Raw genomic sequence first — 17,321 nt, 5'->3', positions numbered from 1 at the left:
TGTGTGTGTGTGTGTGTGTGTGTGCGTGCGTGTGAGCCTGCTGTTGTGTTGACATAGTGTTGGCGATAGATGAAAAGGCGTGAAATGTGATTGTCTGATCACAGTTCCCCATCTCTGTTGTCACTATGGGACTTTCACATTAAAACTCCGGTGATTGCATTTTCTGATAGCAACACCCATTCCACTTCCACTCCCTGTCACAGCATAGGATATGTGACAAAGGGAGACCATCAGCACTCGGACGGAACACAGATGGAAAAAAAACTCCCCATGCATGCGCGCGCACACACACAGCTCATAGATTCTAGATCTCTGGAGGCGAGACTCGCTGCTCTCTGGTTCTCCAGAGAGGCACCAGCTCTCTGTGTGAGTGGAGGCTTCCGTTCCACTCTTCAGGTCATTACATTCAACCAATAAAACAACTGCATCATTAGTGAGTCAACCAATCAACTATTGAATCACCCAATGAATAGATCAAAGATTGATCATACCACTGGACTATGGCTGAAACCAACACACAGGATGGTGCTGCACAGTGTAACAACACACCGTACAATAAAGCAAGGCAGTTTAGTGCCGTTCAGAACATTGTGCAACGTACTAAACATATTATTGACAGTGCAGGGTAATGGTCCTAAACGCAGCTCCCTCACTGCCTGCCTCTGTCCCAGCTGAAGGTTGAACTCCCACTGGTCTGTAATGACAACGTGATTCCACTGGATCAGGGGGTCCATTAGAGTCCCACAGTGGTAATATTGCCCTCGGACATTCCTGTAGTCAGTATATTTACGGAGGAAGTACAAGAAAAAGCTCTGTAATGATGCTACAGTTTTCCTAAGGACCATAAGAAAATCAGGTAGCACGACATTTTAGTTTATTCTACCTCAGTGTTTCCCCAACCCTGCTCCTCCAGTACCCCCAACAGTACACATGCTTATTGTAACCCTGGACAAACACACCTGATTCAACTGGTCAACTAATCATCAAGCCCTTAATGAGCTGAATGGTGTGTATGTCCAAGCCTACAACTAACCGGTGTACTGGAGGACCAGGGTTGCGAAACACTATTTTAACTGAGTGATTTGACCAACCATCTGTAATAGCCCATTATCACCAGCCAGTGGTACTGTTGTGCAGATATACAAAATGCTAAAACTCTAATATAACAACACATGCCATTTAGTGAGCACTTTTATCCAACGTGACAGTCATGTGTTCTGACATTACACATGACATTATGGGTGGTCATGGGAATTAAACCCACTACTCTGGTGTCACAAGTGCCATGCTCTACCAACTGAGCTACAGAGGACCACCTTTGTTCTCAACTAAATATACTAAATTGCTTTGGGCATCATTTTTTTGAACGCAAACAAAAATACACCCACGCAAACACACACTTTAAATTAAGACACAAGACAACACATTTTGGGTTTTCAATGGAAAGTTAGCAGTTAAACGTTTTATTATGGCTGCACATCCGTACCAAACAGAAGGTTAGTATATCAAACAATTAAGAGTTTTTTCTGTTCATTTTCATACATATAAAATCACTATAAAATGTCACTCAATGATACTGTTCCACTGTAGCATCTCTCTGTGGACTTCTTAATGAAACATTCACACGATAAACCGATTGCTATGCCGTGCTCTCTTCCTCAGTACAAAATTCTTGGCCAACCACATCTCTGTGTCCATGGTTACACCCGAAATGACACAGGAAGGCCCGGTATGAGGGAGAATAGTTTCTAAGATCGACTGAAACCTTCTCCTTTGAAACAATATAAGACCATTTTCTGTCAAAGAAAATAAAAGGACTGAATAAATAAAGGTAAATAACTCATCTGTCTGTCTGTCTGTCTGTCTGTGACCCAGACAGTGACATCACAGCCATCTTCCCTCATGTAAGGCAGCCATTTTGGCCAGGCCAGTACAGGCAGTGGGGGATACCTTTGGAGGACTAGCTAAAAAAGCACATGTTGGTGACTGCATACTGTGTTTGTGCTCTGAAAATACTAACATAGGCCGATACAGACAGAAAACATGATTTTACTTTTGACTTCTCTTTGTACATTCTCTCTCATTGAAAGTAAACAGCAACAGGATGCCTGGTTGGTGGGTGGTGAGTAGAAAATAGGAGTGGCGCATACATAGTAGGATTGGCACCTCAGATCTTTGTGATGTCACCTGGATAAGTTATCAGAGTAATTTGGCACAATGCATGATGGGTAAATTAATTCCCCCCTGGACAGACGGAAAAAGTTTTGTATCTTTAGTGTGTCTGTGGGGGTGTTGGACTAGTCCATTCTGGGATACAGCAGGGATGGATGAGTCCATTTTAGGGGACGGTGACATGGAAGGGGCTGCCGGGAACATTTTCATCCCCCCATTTGACGATGAGGATGTAGTTGCCCTGTTCTTTGACGGTGTAGGTGACGTTGTACATCCTGTTGCCCAGGTGTTTAACGTAGACCTCTTCACACGGGGTCTTTGGGCCGTGTACCCCCACCATCAACATGTTAGTTCCTACAGGGGATGAAATACGGTAATTTCAAGTATTTGTGTGAGTGTATGTGGGTGCATTTGTACAGTGTGTTGTCTGCGTGTGTGTCTGTGTGTGTGCACACCTGTGTGTCTGCGTGTGTGCACACCTGTGTGTATGACCATTGCCTCTCACCTGCTTTGCTGCAGTCTACCGTGAAGGTGTTCTTCTGCCCTACAAAGGCCTTTGATAGGCCGGCGCCCCGGGAGACCACCTTACTGGCATCCGAAGAGAACTTAGGGCCATAGGCCACGCCCATCGACGACGAAGACGACGACGTCTTGGTTACTGTCTCCACAAGAACGGACGAGGTTTCATGTAGACTGTGACCACCAGAGAGACGAGCACCTAGAGAGAGAGAGTGAGAGAAAGAGAGAAAGAGAGAAAGAGAGAGAGAGAGAAAGAAATAAGAGGGAAAGAGAGAGTGGGATTGCATAAGTGGGGTTGCGTAAGATCTATAAACACATCTGGCGTGTTGCATAATCTCTCCTCATATAAAATATAAACACACACTGCTTAGGTGCCCTCTGGACAAATACATCATGTCTAATACAATAGGAGTGTGTAGAGGCTAGGGAATCTTCCAACTCATTACACCAAGCAAGGTCTGAGGACTCTTTAGTAGACCAGTATACACACACTTGCCATCTCTCCATCAACACATTCTGGACTCAACACTTAAATGTTAGTGTCTGGGTAGCGTTGCTCTAAAGAGGACTTACCTGTGACTTTAGCCTTGAAGGGGCTGCCTACGATGTGGGATGGTCCTCCGTATTTGATGGTGATGAGATAGCTGCCGGGGGCCATGGGTGTGTAGGTGACCTTGTAACCCTCGGGACAATCCTGACAGTCCATCTTGACCTTGGACGGCCCATCGATGGTCACTGACAGAGCACCCGACCCCGCATTACACGTGTTCACTACAAAATCTGATGCCACGCCTACAGGAGGGGACAGAGATGGACAGGGAAAACATCCAATCAGAGGTGAGTTAGAAGAGACACGTGAGCCAATATTGGTCGTTTATAAATTTTTGTGGATTTTTCCTTACAGTGGTCTATAGGCCTTTTTTGGGTATTTGAAACGACCAAATTACTGAACGGTGTTATTAAAATTCTAATAAACCCTTACCGTATTTGTCTCCCTTATTTTATGTGTTTGTAGGACACAATGTTCCTCATACCTGTGGTTCCTCCTTCCAGTCCAGGTCCGAAGGCAGACACCATTCCTGGGTCTCCGACCTGTCCGATCTCTCCCACGCGGATCTTGAAGGGACTACCGGGAATGTGGCTCCCATTGAAACGCACTTCGATGGAGTGGACTCCGTTCTCCCTCGGGATAAACCGGATGGCGTGCTGGTCTGCAGAGGAACAGGAAGGGGAAGGTTAAAATGGCCGACATTTTACAATATTCACAATTTACTTACTGAACCCTTTCATTCAGCAAGACATGCAATTGAGATGAACTTCTTTATTATGTAGGATGAGCACCTGGTGCTTTGGTTGTACAAGCCCTCTACTGTAAAATACTACTACTGCGTGTACTGCTGGTTTTTGACTTGATGCATTTTCTTAATTATCAAAGGAATTGAATCAATCTGGTGGAAAAGGCAGTATCTTGGATATTTTCTGTACTGTGTAGTAGTGAGTTGTTGTATCGTCAGTTTGTAAAGTGCTATGTCTTACCGCTGTCCAGCTCCGTAACATAACACTCCTCTACGGCTCCGGACGGGGTGTGAACCTTAGCATCTATCAACCCCCTCGCCCCGTTCAACTGCACCGCGAACGACGCCTCCTGGCCCACCTTCAACCCCATCTCCTTCAATCGCAAAGGTTAAAGGTCAATGATCTAATAAGCCCCATGTGGCCAGACTGATGACAGGGTGTGGGGTAACACATTTCCTCTAAAGCAGAAGCAGCTAATAATAATAATTATCCAACCACCTCACCCCCCAACTTCAACACACACACAGCCTGCATATAGATTTTAGAGTGGCCTGCCAAATCTATCCACTAATAAAACTATTCTAAATTCATTTACAACTCAAATATAGATGACGTTCCACCTCTGGTTTAAATCCAAGAAGAGGTTATGACAGGTGTGTCTATTCATATAGCAGTGAACTCTGCCCTCTGTATAATACCATTCCAGTCCTCGCTAATAATGACAGACATCAGAATAAGGTCTGAAATTGCCAAGAAACTGAATATCTTGTACAACGCTGTGATCTACTCACTTCACAGACCAGCGCAAACTGGCCCTAACCAGAATAGAAAGAGGAGTGGGAGTCCCCGGTGCACAACTGAGCAAGACGGCAAGTACATTAGAGTGTCTAGTTTGAGAAACAGACGCCTCACAAGTCCTCCACTGGCATCTTCATTAAATAGTACCCACATTAGAGCAATCTCAAAGAAAAAGACATATCTCAGACTGGCCAATAAAAAGAAAAGATTAAGCTGGGCAAAAGAACACAGACACTGGACAGAGTCGCCTCTTCACTGTTGAAGTTGAGACTGGTGTTTTGAGGGTACTATTTAATGAAGCTGCCAGTTGAGGACTTGTGAGATGTCTGTTTCTCCAACTAGACACTCTAATGTACTTGTCCTCCTGCTCAGTTGTGCACCAGGGCCTCCCACTCCTCTTTCTATTCTGGTTAGAGCCAGTTTGTGCTGTTCTGTGAAGGGAATAGTACACAGCATTGTACGATATCTTCAGTTTCTTGGCATCCAATCGCATGGAATAGCCTTCATTTCTCATAACAAGAACAGACTGCCGAGTTTCAGAAGAAAGGTATTTGTTTCTGGCCATTTTGAGCCTGTAATCAAACCCACAAATGTTGATGCTCCAGATACTCATCTAGGCTAAAGAAGGCCAGTTTTATTGCTTATTTAATCAGAGCTCCGGTTTTCAGCTGTGCTAACATAATTGCAATGGGGTTTTCGAATGATCAATTAGCCTTTTAAAATGATAAACTTGGATTAGCTAACACAACGTGCAATTGAAACACAGGAGGGATGGTTGCTGATAATGGGCCTCTCTACACCTATGTAGATATTCCATTAAAAATCAGCCTTTTCCAGCTACAATAGTCATTTACAACATTAACAATGTCTACACTGTATTTCTGATCAACTTGATGTTATTTTAATGCACAAAAAACATGTTTTTCTTTCAAAAACAAGGACATTTTGTAAGTTACCCCAAACTTTTGAAAGGTAGTGTATATGTGTGTGTATGTGTGTGTGTTCTAACCTGTAGGCTGGTGACTGTAAGGCGGCGTGAGTTATCAGACAAAGTGGCGATGGGGACTATGAAGGGACTGTCTGGGATGTGCTCATCATTAAACTTAATGGACACCTCATAGTCACCTGGAGAGAGAAAGAGAGATAGAAGGCACATAGTCAACCTTGTGATTTCAGGTGTAGAATATGTCCAGTATGTTGTTGTGTACATTAGATGAATGTAGTGTGTATAATATATTGGTCTGACCTGGTTCCTGCACCACATAGGCCACTCCGCAGGATCCATCCTTCCTGTCTTCAAAGCTGATCTCTGCCTTACTGGGCCCTTCTACAGCGATGGACAGACCTCCTGCACCAGCCTCTCTGGTCCAGATACTAAACTCAGCTACAGAGGAACACAGACAGTCAGTTAAACAGTATATACAAAAGGGAAAGAAGCATGGAAGTTAGGAACCAATATACATAGGCAGTTAGGAAAGCAAAGGCTACCCTTTTCAAACAGAAATTTGCATCCTGCAGCACAAACTCCAAAATATGGGATACTGTAAAGTCCATGGAGAATAAGAGCACCTCCTCCCAGCTGCCCACTGCTCTGAGGCTAGGATACACTGTCACCACTGATAAATCCACGATAGTTGAGAATTTCAATAAGCATTTTTGCTTTCCACCTGGCCACCCCTACCCTGGTCAACAGCCCTGCACCCCCCACAGCAACTTGCTCAAGCCTCCCCATTTCTCCTTCACCCAAATCCAGATAGCTGATGTTCTGAAAGAGCTGCAAAATCTGGACCCCTACAAATCAGCTGGGCTAGACAATCTGGACCTTCTTATCAACTGAAATTGTTGCAACTCCTATTACTAGCCTGTTCAACCTCTCTTTCAAATCATCTGAGATCACCAAAGATTGGAAAGCTGCTGCAGTCATCCCCCTCTTCAAAGGGGGAGACACTCTAGACCCAAACTGCTACAGACCTATATCTATCCTATCCTTCCTTTCCAAGGTCTTCAAAAGCTAAGTTAACAAACAGATCACTGACCATTTCGAATCCCACCCTACCGCCTCTGCTATGCAATCTGGTTTCCGAGCTGGTCATGGGTGCCCCTCAGCCACGCTCAAGGTCCTAAACGATATCATAACCTCCATCGATAAGAGACAATACTGTGCAGCTGTATTCATAGACCTGGCCAAGGCTTTCGACTCTGTCAATCACCAAATTCTTATCAGCAGACTCAACAGCCTTGGTCTCTCAAATGACTGCCTCGCCTGGTTCACCAACTACTTCTCTGATAGAGTTCAGTGTGTCAAATCGGAGGGTCTGTTGTCCGGGCCTCTGGCAGTCTCTATGGGGGTGCCACAGGGTTCAATTCTTGGACCGACTCTCTTCTCTGTATACATCAATGATGTCGCTCTTGCTGCTGGTGATTCTCTGATCCACCTCTACGCAGACGATACCATTCTGTATACTTTTGGCCCTTCTTTGGACACAGTGGTAACTAACCTCCAGACAAGCTTCAATGCCATACAACTCTCCTTCCGTGGCCTCCAACTGCTCTTAAATGCAAGTAAAACTAAATGCATGCTCTTCAACCGATCGCTCCAGCACCTGCCTGCCCGTCCAGCATCACTACTCTGGAAGTTCTGACTTGGAATATGTGGACTGCTTCAAATACCTAGGTGTCTGGTTAGACTGTAAACTCTCCTTCCAGACTCACAATCCAAAATGAAATCTAGAATCAGCTTCCTATTTCGCAACAAAGTATCCTTCACTCATACTGCCAAACATACCCTCGTAAAACTGACTATCCTACCGATCCTTGACTTCGGCGATGTCATTTACAAAATGGCCTCCAACACTCTACTCAACAAATTGGATGCAGTCTATCACTGTGCCATACGTTTTGTCACCAAAGCCCCATACACTACCCACCACTGCGAGCTGTATGCTCTCGTTAGCGGGACCTCGCTTCATATTCGTCGCCAAACCCACTGGCTCCAGGTCATCTAGAAGTCTTTGCTAGGTAATGCCACGCCTTATCACAGCTCACTGATTACCATAGCAGCACCCACCCGTAGCACGCGCTCCAGCAGATATATTTCACTGGTCACCCCCAAAGCCAATTCCTCCTTCGGCCGCCTTTCCTTCCAGCTCTCTGCTGCCAATGACTGGAACTAATTGCAAAAATCACTGAAGCTGGAGACTCATGTCTCCCTCACTAACTGTAACCACCAGCTGTCAGAGCAGCTCACAGATCACTGCACCTGTTCATAGCCCATCTTGTAAATAGCCCATCCAACTGCCTCATCCCGATGCTGTTATTTTTTATTTTTCAGCTCCTTTGCACCCCAGTATCTCTACTTGCACATTCATCTTCTGCACATCTATCACTCCAGTGTTTAATTGCTAAATTGTAATTATTTCGCCACTATGGCCTATTTATTGCCTTTACCTCCCTTATCTTGTCATTTGCACACACTGTATATAGACTTTTTTTCTATTGTGTTATTGACTGTATGTTTGTTTATTCCTTGTGTAACTTTGTGTTGTTGTTTGTGTCACACTGCTTTGATTTATCTTGGCCAGGTCGCAGTTGTAAATGAGAACTTGTTCTCAACTAGCCTACCTGGTTAAATAAAGGTGAAATAAAAAATTAATAAAAAAATGTGGATAGTTTCATTATCTTGATCAAAAGCCCAACATAGCCCTTCATTTAGTGACTGGCTGAAAAGGCAAGGCTCTCCTATTCAGAAGCTTCATACCCAGCCTATCACTTTCTAAGAGAGCTCTACTGCCCCCCTCAGCCAACCTACCTGCCACTCCTGCCACTCCTCTATCCAGCCCCGTGCCCCCAGCCCGGACCTTGTGTGCCCCTCCCTCTCCCAGGGGCCCCACGGTGAACTGAAAGGGGCTCCCGGGGACATGCTGGCCCCTGTACTTGACGTTGACCGTGTGGGGCCCCATCTCCTGTGGGATGAAGCGGACGCTGTAGGTGCTGTCCTCGCCGTCGATGATCTCTGCGTCCTCCGTCTTACCCCCCGGACTGGTCACCTGGGCCGTCATCTCCTGGGTCCCCTGGTCACCTGGATTGGGAGGAGGGAAAGAAAAAAAAAGAGGGAAAGAGAGTAGGGGGAGAGATAAATATATGGGAGAGGGATGAAGAAAGAGAGAGAGGAGAAGGAGAGAAGGACACAAGGAGGAGAAGTGCTTCAGACAAACTTCAAAATACTGTTCACTCTTCAAACATTCAGGTTGTCAGTAGGGGCAGTAGAGAATCATAGAGATTGTATGAGGTTAGTCAGACTGAGATGTGGATTCAGCGGTGTGTGGCTCAGTTTCTGGCTCTGTGTGATGTCAGAGTAAGATGGCTGGGTCACAGAGGTGACAGCCATGAACTGCTCAGATTTTCCATCTGTGCTCTCTCCTTTAAACGCCCTCCTGTAAATTCCAATCTGGGACAATGGGAGAAACATGGAGCGACTCCCCAACTCAACACACACAAAGGCATACACATTAATATCCAGACATGCTAACACCAGATTTATAAAATGGACTATTTACATACATCATTGTATCATGCAATTTTTTACATTTTTTATTAAACTTAATCAAGCAGTAGTTTGACATACATTTGTATTCTAGATGTATTTATCATTCTGGATTAAAACAAAAAAGCATAGCCAAATTGGACACACCACACAAAACACACACATTCCGAATCAATTAATCGGCATTAGACAGGCCTCACACACCCTCTTGTGTCACACACACACCCTCTTGAGGCTGTCTGGTAGTGGCTGGTATCCCACTGAAGCCTGTGAGACTCTGACTACCCAGGAACTCTCCAAACACGTCCCTGAAGGGGTCTCCCCCAACCTGGGTACTCTCCTCCACGCGCACCTCCCGCTTGGTCTCCCCCGCCTGTGTCTTACTAATCTCTGTGCGCTCCGTGCGTGTGTACGTGTGACTGCTGCGCGTGAACGTGCGCGTATGCCGCTCCTGGGCCGACACCATCTGGAACCAATTACCTACAGAGGGTGGAAGGGTGGAAGGAGGGAAGGAAGGAGGGAAGGAGGAAGAAAGGGCAAGAGATGAAAATAGAACTATGCAGTAGGAAGACCAAGCAAGGGGTCACAACAGTGTGTAGGAAAGGTATGTGAAAGCATGTGACTGTGCAAGGAGAGGAAGACAAGAGAAAAGGGGGGATGGTAGATAGAAAGGAGGAGAGCCAGTAGACTTTTTGGAATCCCAATCCTTGACCACACACAGACAATAACGGTTCTCACCTGGTATTTTGAGGTTGAGGTCACAGGTGCTGCCCACAGTAGCAATGGATGGAGCATGTCTCTTCCTAGTGATGCTCTCCTTCACCCTGCCCTCACCACACACCTTCACTGTGAAAGGACTTCCTGTGGGATAGACCAATCACAGCCTGTCAGGAACCCAAATCAGACAAAAAAATGCAAGACCACCCATAGCAAGATAAGTCTGCTTAGATAGGAGCTGAACTGTATACAGGCATGTTGTAAGACACCCGAGGCCACCCGAGGCCACCTGAACTCACCTGGGACGTGCTGGTCGGCGAACTTGATGTTGATGATGTAATTTCCTGGTTCAGTAGGACAGTAGGTCACCTTACAGGTACCATCCTCCACATCCTCACAGTTAATATCCACCTTACTGGGACCCTCGATAGACAGGCCCAGACCACCATAACCTGATAGTGAGAAAGGGAGAGAAGAGGGAGGGAGGGACAAGACATGAGAAGAGTAGAGGGATGAGAGAAGATGCCACAGTAGAAGATTAGTGTTGGTTACACCAGCCCTATCCACATGTTAATGGAAAACTGTAATTTATGCAGCCATTTTGAGTATTATTAACAGTAAAATATGTGAAACATTTTACTGCAGCATACTGTAAATGATGGTCCATTGTGGGAACATTCTGTAGACAGGGAAATTATTGCTGTATTTTGAATGGTACACTGTAAAAACCATAACTTGTTTTTACGGTAACTTACTGGCAGCCTGTTACCTGTAAATTACTGTAAAAAAAGTACAGTATATTATTGTAAATCCCAAAGAAATTTTGGATTAACCATACATTATAAAGAAAGCACTTACCGCAAAAACAAGTTAAGTGTACTGTAAATCTATCCCACAGAATACAGTATCGTACTGGATTTTTGGAGTGCCAAAAAGCTTTTGACCACTAGTGGGTGGTTTTTGTTAAGGCCTCTAGAAATGCAAGTGATATAAAACACCAAATATTCATTGCTATGCTGTAAAGAAAAACACATTATCTACGTAGCAGCCAATCTCCTTACACCAGTCACATGTAATTACAGTAAAATACTGTCAAATACAAATCCTAATCCCCTCAATGATTTTCATCCATCCATTTATTCATTACGATTACAGTATCATTTACATTTTTACAGTATAATACAGTCAATTATACGGTATTGTACTGTGTGTCATTACGTCATTGCTTTGATACAGTAGTTAGATAACAGTAGGTGTACTGCAATATGAAACACAGTAACTTACTTGCCAATGAGCTGCATGCAAGTTACTGACACATTCACGGCAACCCTTTTACAGTGCACACACAGCAAAAACGATTAATTTAAAACTTCTGAACGTCTAAAGTTGAATGTTATCTTAACCCTCTATAATGTCCAATCGTGAACTTGTCACAATGAATACCAATGAAAACACCCTCACCTGCATTCCTGGTGTCAACTATGAACTCAGCCACCTCAAAGATGTGTCCCTCCACCAGTCCCTGGCCAAACACCTTGACCTTGCTGGCGTCGCCGATCTCTGACTGGCCCACCATGATCTTGAAGGGGCTGTTGGTCACATGCGTCCCGTTCTTCATCACACTCACAACATGCTCCCCTACCTCCTTAGGAGTGAATGAGATACCTAGAGGGGAGGACGGATAGAGGAGAACGCAATCAGGTACATGGAATGACTATATCTGTGCCTCTTTATGGTTCAAACATACAGACGTTTACCCTTGCTGCCATCTTACCAGGTCTCATTGGACACAACAAAAAGAGGTTTACACAACTAACAGTTGTGTTACTGACTAAATAATAGATTGATAAACTTTGGGACCCGGGCCTGGTGAGTGGCTCACCGATGTGTCGATTGGGCAGTCTCTTGAGGATGCAGGGTTCCTCGTTGCCCGACGGTGCTCTGATGCTCGCTGTCAGGCTGCTCAGGTCTGTCTCTGAGATCTTCAATGACACGTCTGTTGCCGTGCCGACGTTGAGCTGGGATGTCCTCATAGTGTCATCTCCTACAGGGGAGAGACGGACAGGAGAGAACAAGAATGAAGGCGAGAAAATGAAAAGCAAATCATGCATTTAAAGATTACAACATTTGGCTTGTCAATACCTGTGATCTTGGCAGTGTAAGGGCTGCCGGCGATGTGTTTGTTGTCAAACTTGACGATGATGTTGTAGTCTCCTGGTACAGTGGGAAGGTAGGACACAGTACAGGTTCCATCCTTATTATCCTTACAGTTGATCTCTGCCTTAGAGGGACCCTCCACCGCCAGGGACAGACCACCTAGACATGAGAGGGGAGAGAGTGAAAGACAGGAAGAGCAGAAGTGAGGAGAGATGGGGGAATGTCAGGGGAGACAGAAGGGGTGAGAGAGGGATGGAGGAAAATCAGGCAGGGGAAAGGGATTGAAGACTTTGAGAATTGTTTGAATACCATTTTTAATCCCATGATAGAATTTGACCATAGCACAGTAGTGTATGGTATTATTTTGTTTAGTTCCTTACCTTCCCCTGCATCCTTCGTGACGATGGTGAAGGTGGCAGGTTTGTTAACCATGCCGTGGCTCAGACCAGGACCATAGGCTGTCACATGACCACTGTTAATGGCATCTACATAGAACTGGAGGGGACTTCCTGTGATGGAACAGTATGAAACAAACAATTATAGATCTACTTCCTGTATTGAATTTGTGTGTGTGTGTGTTTCTCTATGCAATATGTACCTGGGATGTGGTTTCCGTCATATTTGATGTCCATCTCATGCAGGCCTTTCTCTGTAGGGGCGTACTTCACTGTTACTGTCCCATCCTTGTTGTCTGTGATGTTAGGATGGGCTGTCTTACCTGAGGGCATTCGCACCTCACCTGAAAACACACACACACACACCGGTAAATTATTATCATTCATAACACAGGAAACACCACACACACAAGTGTCAGACATCAGTTAAATCTCACCTGTGATCTCTCCCTTCTGAACTGTGAACGGAATGACCAGGTTGAAGGGGCGGAGCATAGGCTCCATGATATCGCCGGGGGTGACGGGCTCTTCTGTGGCCTATGAAAGGGAAATTATTCAATTGATTTGATTTGATTTGATTTGATTAAATTAACATTGGCATTCTGGTCTATTTCTCTGCTCAGGGACAGTACGAGGGAATGGAGGTGAAAGCACAGCCCAGACAAAGGCCCTGACTCTGGGCTGACAGGACAGGCGAGAGTCCAGGCTTTGAAGGCCTGAGCGATATGAAGATAAGCTGAAAGAAAACAGTCAAAGCGATGCGAAAGAGTTACACACAACAGACATATAGATGCTCAATGGCTATCGCCATAAAGTAGACAAGCACAACAGAAATGAAGTGGACATACAATGATTATTTGCGAGCAGCATCTGAGGACAAGCAACACAGTTTTTGAGATGCATGGAAAGTAAAGTAGGACTCATGGCGTTGGGATATGAAGGAGGTGGGTAAGCTGAAGGAGAGGGTGGAGGTAAGTGCTGGCAGGGTGGGTGGGGTGAGGCGGGGTTTGGGGTAGGTTTATACCCAGTGAGGGGGGTAGCCCTGGTAGGCCTGGTAGGGCTGTTGTAACTGGAGCTTGTCACACGGTTCCTCTATTATAGGGACGGTATCACTGGCCTGGTGGGGAGGGTAAGACACACGTTTAGGAAAACGTCATAGAAATCGATGAATTACTCATCGTATTTCTATGGGTAATTTAGAAATCAACATGCGTACATAGTTATAGTAATCCTTCAGGATTATCGTAGGTTCATGTAAGTGGCACACCATGCGCAACTCCTATGTTATCATAGAACGGTGTAATACATTTATGCAATAAGGCCCGAGGAGGTGTGGTATGTGACCAATATACCACGGCTAAGGGCTATTCTTACGCACGACGCAACGTGTAGTGCCTGGACGCGTAGTGCCTGGACGCGTAGTGCCTGGACGCTTAGTGCCTGGACAAGTAGTGCCTGGACAAGTAGTGCCTGGACAAGTAGTGCCTGGACAAGTAGTGCCTGGACACGTAGTGCCTGGACAAGTAGTGCCTGGACACGTAGTGCCTGGACACGTAGTGCCTGGACAAGTAGTGCCTGGACAAGTAGTGCCTGGACGCGTAGTGCCTGGACAAGTAGTGCCTGGACAAGTAGTGCCTGGACAAGTAGTGCCTGGACAAGTAGTGCCTGGACAAGTAGTGCCTGGACAAGTAGTGCCTGGACACGTAGTGCCTGGACAAGTAGTGCCTGGACAAGTAGTGCCTGGACAAGTAGTGCCTGGCCAATAGTGCCTGGACAAGTAGTGCCTAGACACTTAGTGCCTGGAAGCGTAGTGCCTGGACGCGTAGTGCCTGGACGCGTAGTGCCTGGACAAGTAGTGCCTGGACGCGTAGTGCCTGGACGCGTAGTGCCTGGACAAGTAGTGCTTGGACAAGTAGTGCCTAGACACGTAGTGCTTGGACGCGTAGTGCCTGGACGCGTAGTGCCTGGACAAGTAGTGCCTGGACACGTAGTGCCTGGACGACGTAGTGCCTGGACGCGTAGTGCCTGGACAAGTAGTGCCTAGACAAGTAGTGCCTGGACAAGTAGTGCCTGGACTAGTAGTGCCTGGACGCGTAGTGCCTGGACAAGTAGTGCCTGGACAAGTAGTGCCTGGACAAGTAGTGCCTGGACAAGTAGTGCCTGGACAAGTAGTGCCTGGACAAGTAGTGCCTGGACGCGTAGTGCCTGGACGCGTAGTGCCTGGACAAGTAGTGCCTGGACAAGTAGTGCCTGGAAAAGTAGTGCCTGGACACGTAGTGCCTGGACAAATCCTGCCTGGACGCGTAGTGCCTGGACGCGTAGTAGTGCCTGGACAAGTAGTGCCTGGACAAGTAGTGCCTGGACGCGTAGTGCCTGGACGCGTAGTGCCTGGACAAGTAGTGCCTGGACAAGTAGTGCCTGGACAAGTAGTGCCTGGACAAGTAGTGCCTGGACAAGTAGTGCCTGGACAAGTAGTGCCTGGACACGTAGTGCCTGGACACGTAGTGCCTGGACACGTAGTGCCTGGACACGTAGTGCCTGGACACGTAGTGCCTGGACACGTAGTGCCTGGACAAGTAGTGCCTGGACAAGTAGTGCCTGGACACGTAGTGCCTGGACACGTAGTGCCTGGACACGTAGTGCCTGGACAAGTAGTGCCTGGACAAGTAGTGCCTGGACACGTAGTGCCTGGACAAGTAGTGCCTGGACAAGTAGTGCCTGGACACGTAGTGCCTGAACAAGTAGTGCCTGAACACGTAGTGCCTGGACAATAGTGCCTGGACAAGTAGTGCCTGGACACGCCTAGTTCCTGGACAAGTAGTGCCTGGACAAGTAGTGCCTGGACAAGTAGTGCCTGGACAAGTAGTGCCTGGACAAGTAGTGCCTGGACAAGTAGTGCCTGGACAAGTAGTGCCTGGACGCGTAGTGCCTGGACGCGTAGTGCCTGGACAAGTAGTGCCTGGACACGTAGTGCCTGGACAAGTAGTGCCTGGACAAGTAGTGCCTGGACAAGTAGTGCCTGGACACGTAGTGCCTGGACAAGTAGTGCCTGGTGCCACGTAGTGCCTGGACAAGTAGTGCCTGGACAAGTAGTGCCTGGACAAGTAGTGCCTGGACACGTAGTGCCTGGACAAGTAGTGCCTGGACAAGTAGTGCCTGGACACGTAGTGCCTGGACACGTAGTGCCTGGACAAGTAGTGCCTGGACACGTAGTGCCTGGACAAGTAGTGCCTGGACAAGTAGTGCCTGGACACGTAGTGCCTGGACAAGTAGTGCCTGGACAAGTAGTGCCTGGACAAGTAGTGCCTGGACAAGTAGTGCCTGGACACGTAGTGCCTGGACACGTAGTGCCTGGACAAGTAGTGCCTGGACACGTAGTGCCTGGACACGTAGTGCCTGGACAAGTAGTGCCTGGACAAGTAGTGCCTGGACAAGTAGTGCCTGGACAAGTAGTGCCTGGACACGTAGTGCCTGGACACGTAGTGCCTGGACAAGTAGTGCCTGGACAAGTAGTGCCTGGACAAGTAGTGCCTGGACAAGTAGTGCCTGGACAGTGCCGACAAGTAGTGCCTGGACACATAGTGCCTGGACACGTAGTGCCTGGACAAGTAGTGCCTGGACACGTAGTGCCTGGACACGTAGTGCCTGGACAAGTAGTGCCTGGACACGTAGTGCCTGGACAAGTAGTGCCTGGACAAGTAGTGCCTGGACACGTAGTGCCTGGACAAGTAGTGCCTGGACAAGTAGTGCCTGGACACGTAGTGCCTGAACAAGTAGTGCCTGAACACGTAGTGCCTGGCCAATAGTGCCTGGACACGTAGTGCCTGGACACAGCCCGTAGCCGTGGTATATTCGCCACATATCACAAACCCCAGAGGAGCCTTATTGCTATTATAAACTGGTTACCAACGTAATTAGAGCAGTGAAACAAAAAAAACAAAAAAAACTGTTGTATATGTTATGATATACCATGGCTTTCAGCCAATCAGAATTCAGGGCTCAAACCACACAGTTTGTAATTACTGTTATGTGATATGAGTCAAACCTACTGTATGGGAACAAGCCTAGAGATCACACAACATTGTGTCACATCATAATGTTACAGAAGACATTCAATGAATGAATCACATTTATGGCAACACTTTGACAAACAAACACCACTTTCCCAACAAATTCAGGTAAGGACTACAGTACCCATGATTCTGTGCGTACTGTAGTACCAGAAAGTACTCACCACCACGTGGAAGGGGCTGTTTGGAATGTGTTCTCCTCCAAAGCGGATGGTGATGACGTATTTCCCAGGTTCCGGAGCCGTGTAGTAGATGTCAAAAGTTCCGTCGGAATTCTCCACCACGTCCACGTCTAGCTCCGCCCCATCTGGCGTCGACACCTTACATGTCACCTTTCCCTTCCCAGCAGCTTTTGCGTCCACGGTGATGACAGTCTCCTCGCCGATCTGGATGGTGGGTCCGAGGCCTGAACCTGTCAAGAGTGATTGACATGTAAGGAGACCATACAAAACTACTGAAACTATCCCGTCATCACTAACATCAAGTCAATATAATCACATGCTGTACATATACTGATATGCATGCTAGTTTTCAGAAGAGTTAACATGTTTACAAATGCTCACCCAATCCATGTCCTCCGATGGAAACTGTAAATAGAAAATAAAACGGTCGTTTATGGTCCCTCATGGGTTAAAGCCACTCAAGCTACCTCAT

The 17,321-nt window shown here is 46.7% G+C and overlaps 1 protein-coding gene across 1 annotated transcript in view; it reads right to left on the bottom strand.

Moving 5' to 3' along the window:
* Nucleotides 1-1,426: 1,426 nt before the first annotated feature.
* LOC135515932 (filamin-C-like) overlaps nt 1,427-17,321 on the bottom strand; it is a 96,861-nt gene continuing 80,966 nt past the window's right edge. The window contains exons 29-48 of the mRNA XM_064939809.1: nt 17,231-17,254; nt 16,832-17,079; nt 13,622-13,714; nt 13,035-13,134; nt 12,801-12,941; nt 12,583-12,711; nt 12,188-12,361; nt 11,928-12,089; nt 11,507-11,710; nt 10,345-10,497; nt 10,067-10,189; nt 9,554-9,808; nt 8,594-8,863; nt 6,032-6,169; nt 5,795-5,910; nt 4,228-4,360; nt 3,726-3,902; nt 3,265-3,483; nt 2,678-2,890; nt 1,427-2,526 (exon numbers count right to left, since the gene is read on the bottom strand). Coding sequence (XP_064795881.1) covers nt 2,339-2,526; nt 2,678-2,890; nt 3,265-3,483; nt 3,726-3,902; nt 4,228-4,360; nt 5,795-5,910; nt 6,032-6,169; nt 8,594-8,863; nt 9,554-9,808; nt 10,067-10,189; nt 10,345-10,497; nt 11,507-11,710; nt 11,928-12,089; nt 12,188-12,361; nt 12,583-12,711; nt 12,801-12,941; nt 13,035-13,134; nt 13,622-13,714; nt 16,832-17,079; nt 17,231-17,254 — 3,260 coding nt within the window. The 3' untranslated portion in view covers nt 1,427-2,338. The remainder of the gene's footprint in view (nt 2,527-2,677; nt 2,891-3,264; nt 3,484-3,725; nt 3,903-4,227; nt 4,361-5,794; nt 5,911-6,031; nt 6,170-8,593; nt 8,864-9,553; nt 9,809-10,066; nt 10,190-10,344; nt 10,498-11,506; nt 11,711-11,927; nt 12,090-12,187; nt 12,362-12,582; nt 12,712-12,800; nt 12,942-13,034; nt 13,135-13,621; nt 13,715-16,831; nt 17,080-17,230; nt 17,255-17,321) is intronic.

This window comes from Oncorhynchus masou, chromosome 27 (genome assembly GCF_036934945.1).
Source record: "Oncorhynchus masou masou isolate Uvic2021 chromosome 27, UVic_Omas_1.1, whole genome shotgun sequence".
In the NCBI taxonomy this organism is placed as follows: Eukaryota; Metazoa; Chordata; class Actinopteri; order Salmoniformes; family Salmonidae; genus Oncorhynchus; species Oncorhynchus masou.
The sequence above is the reverse complement of the archived record's forward strand: the minus strand, read 5'-3'. Positions and strand labels throughout refer to the sequence as shown.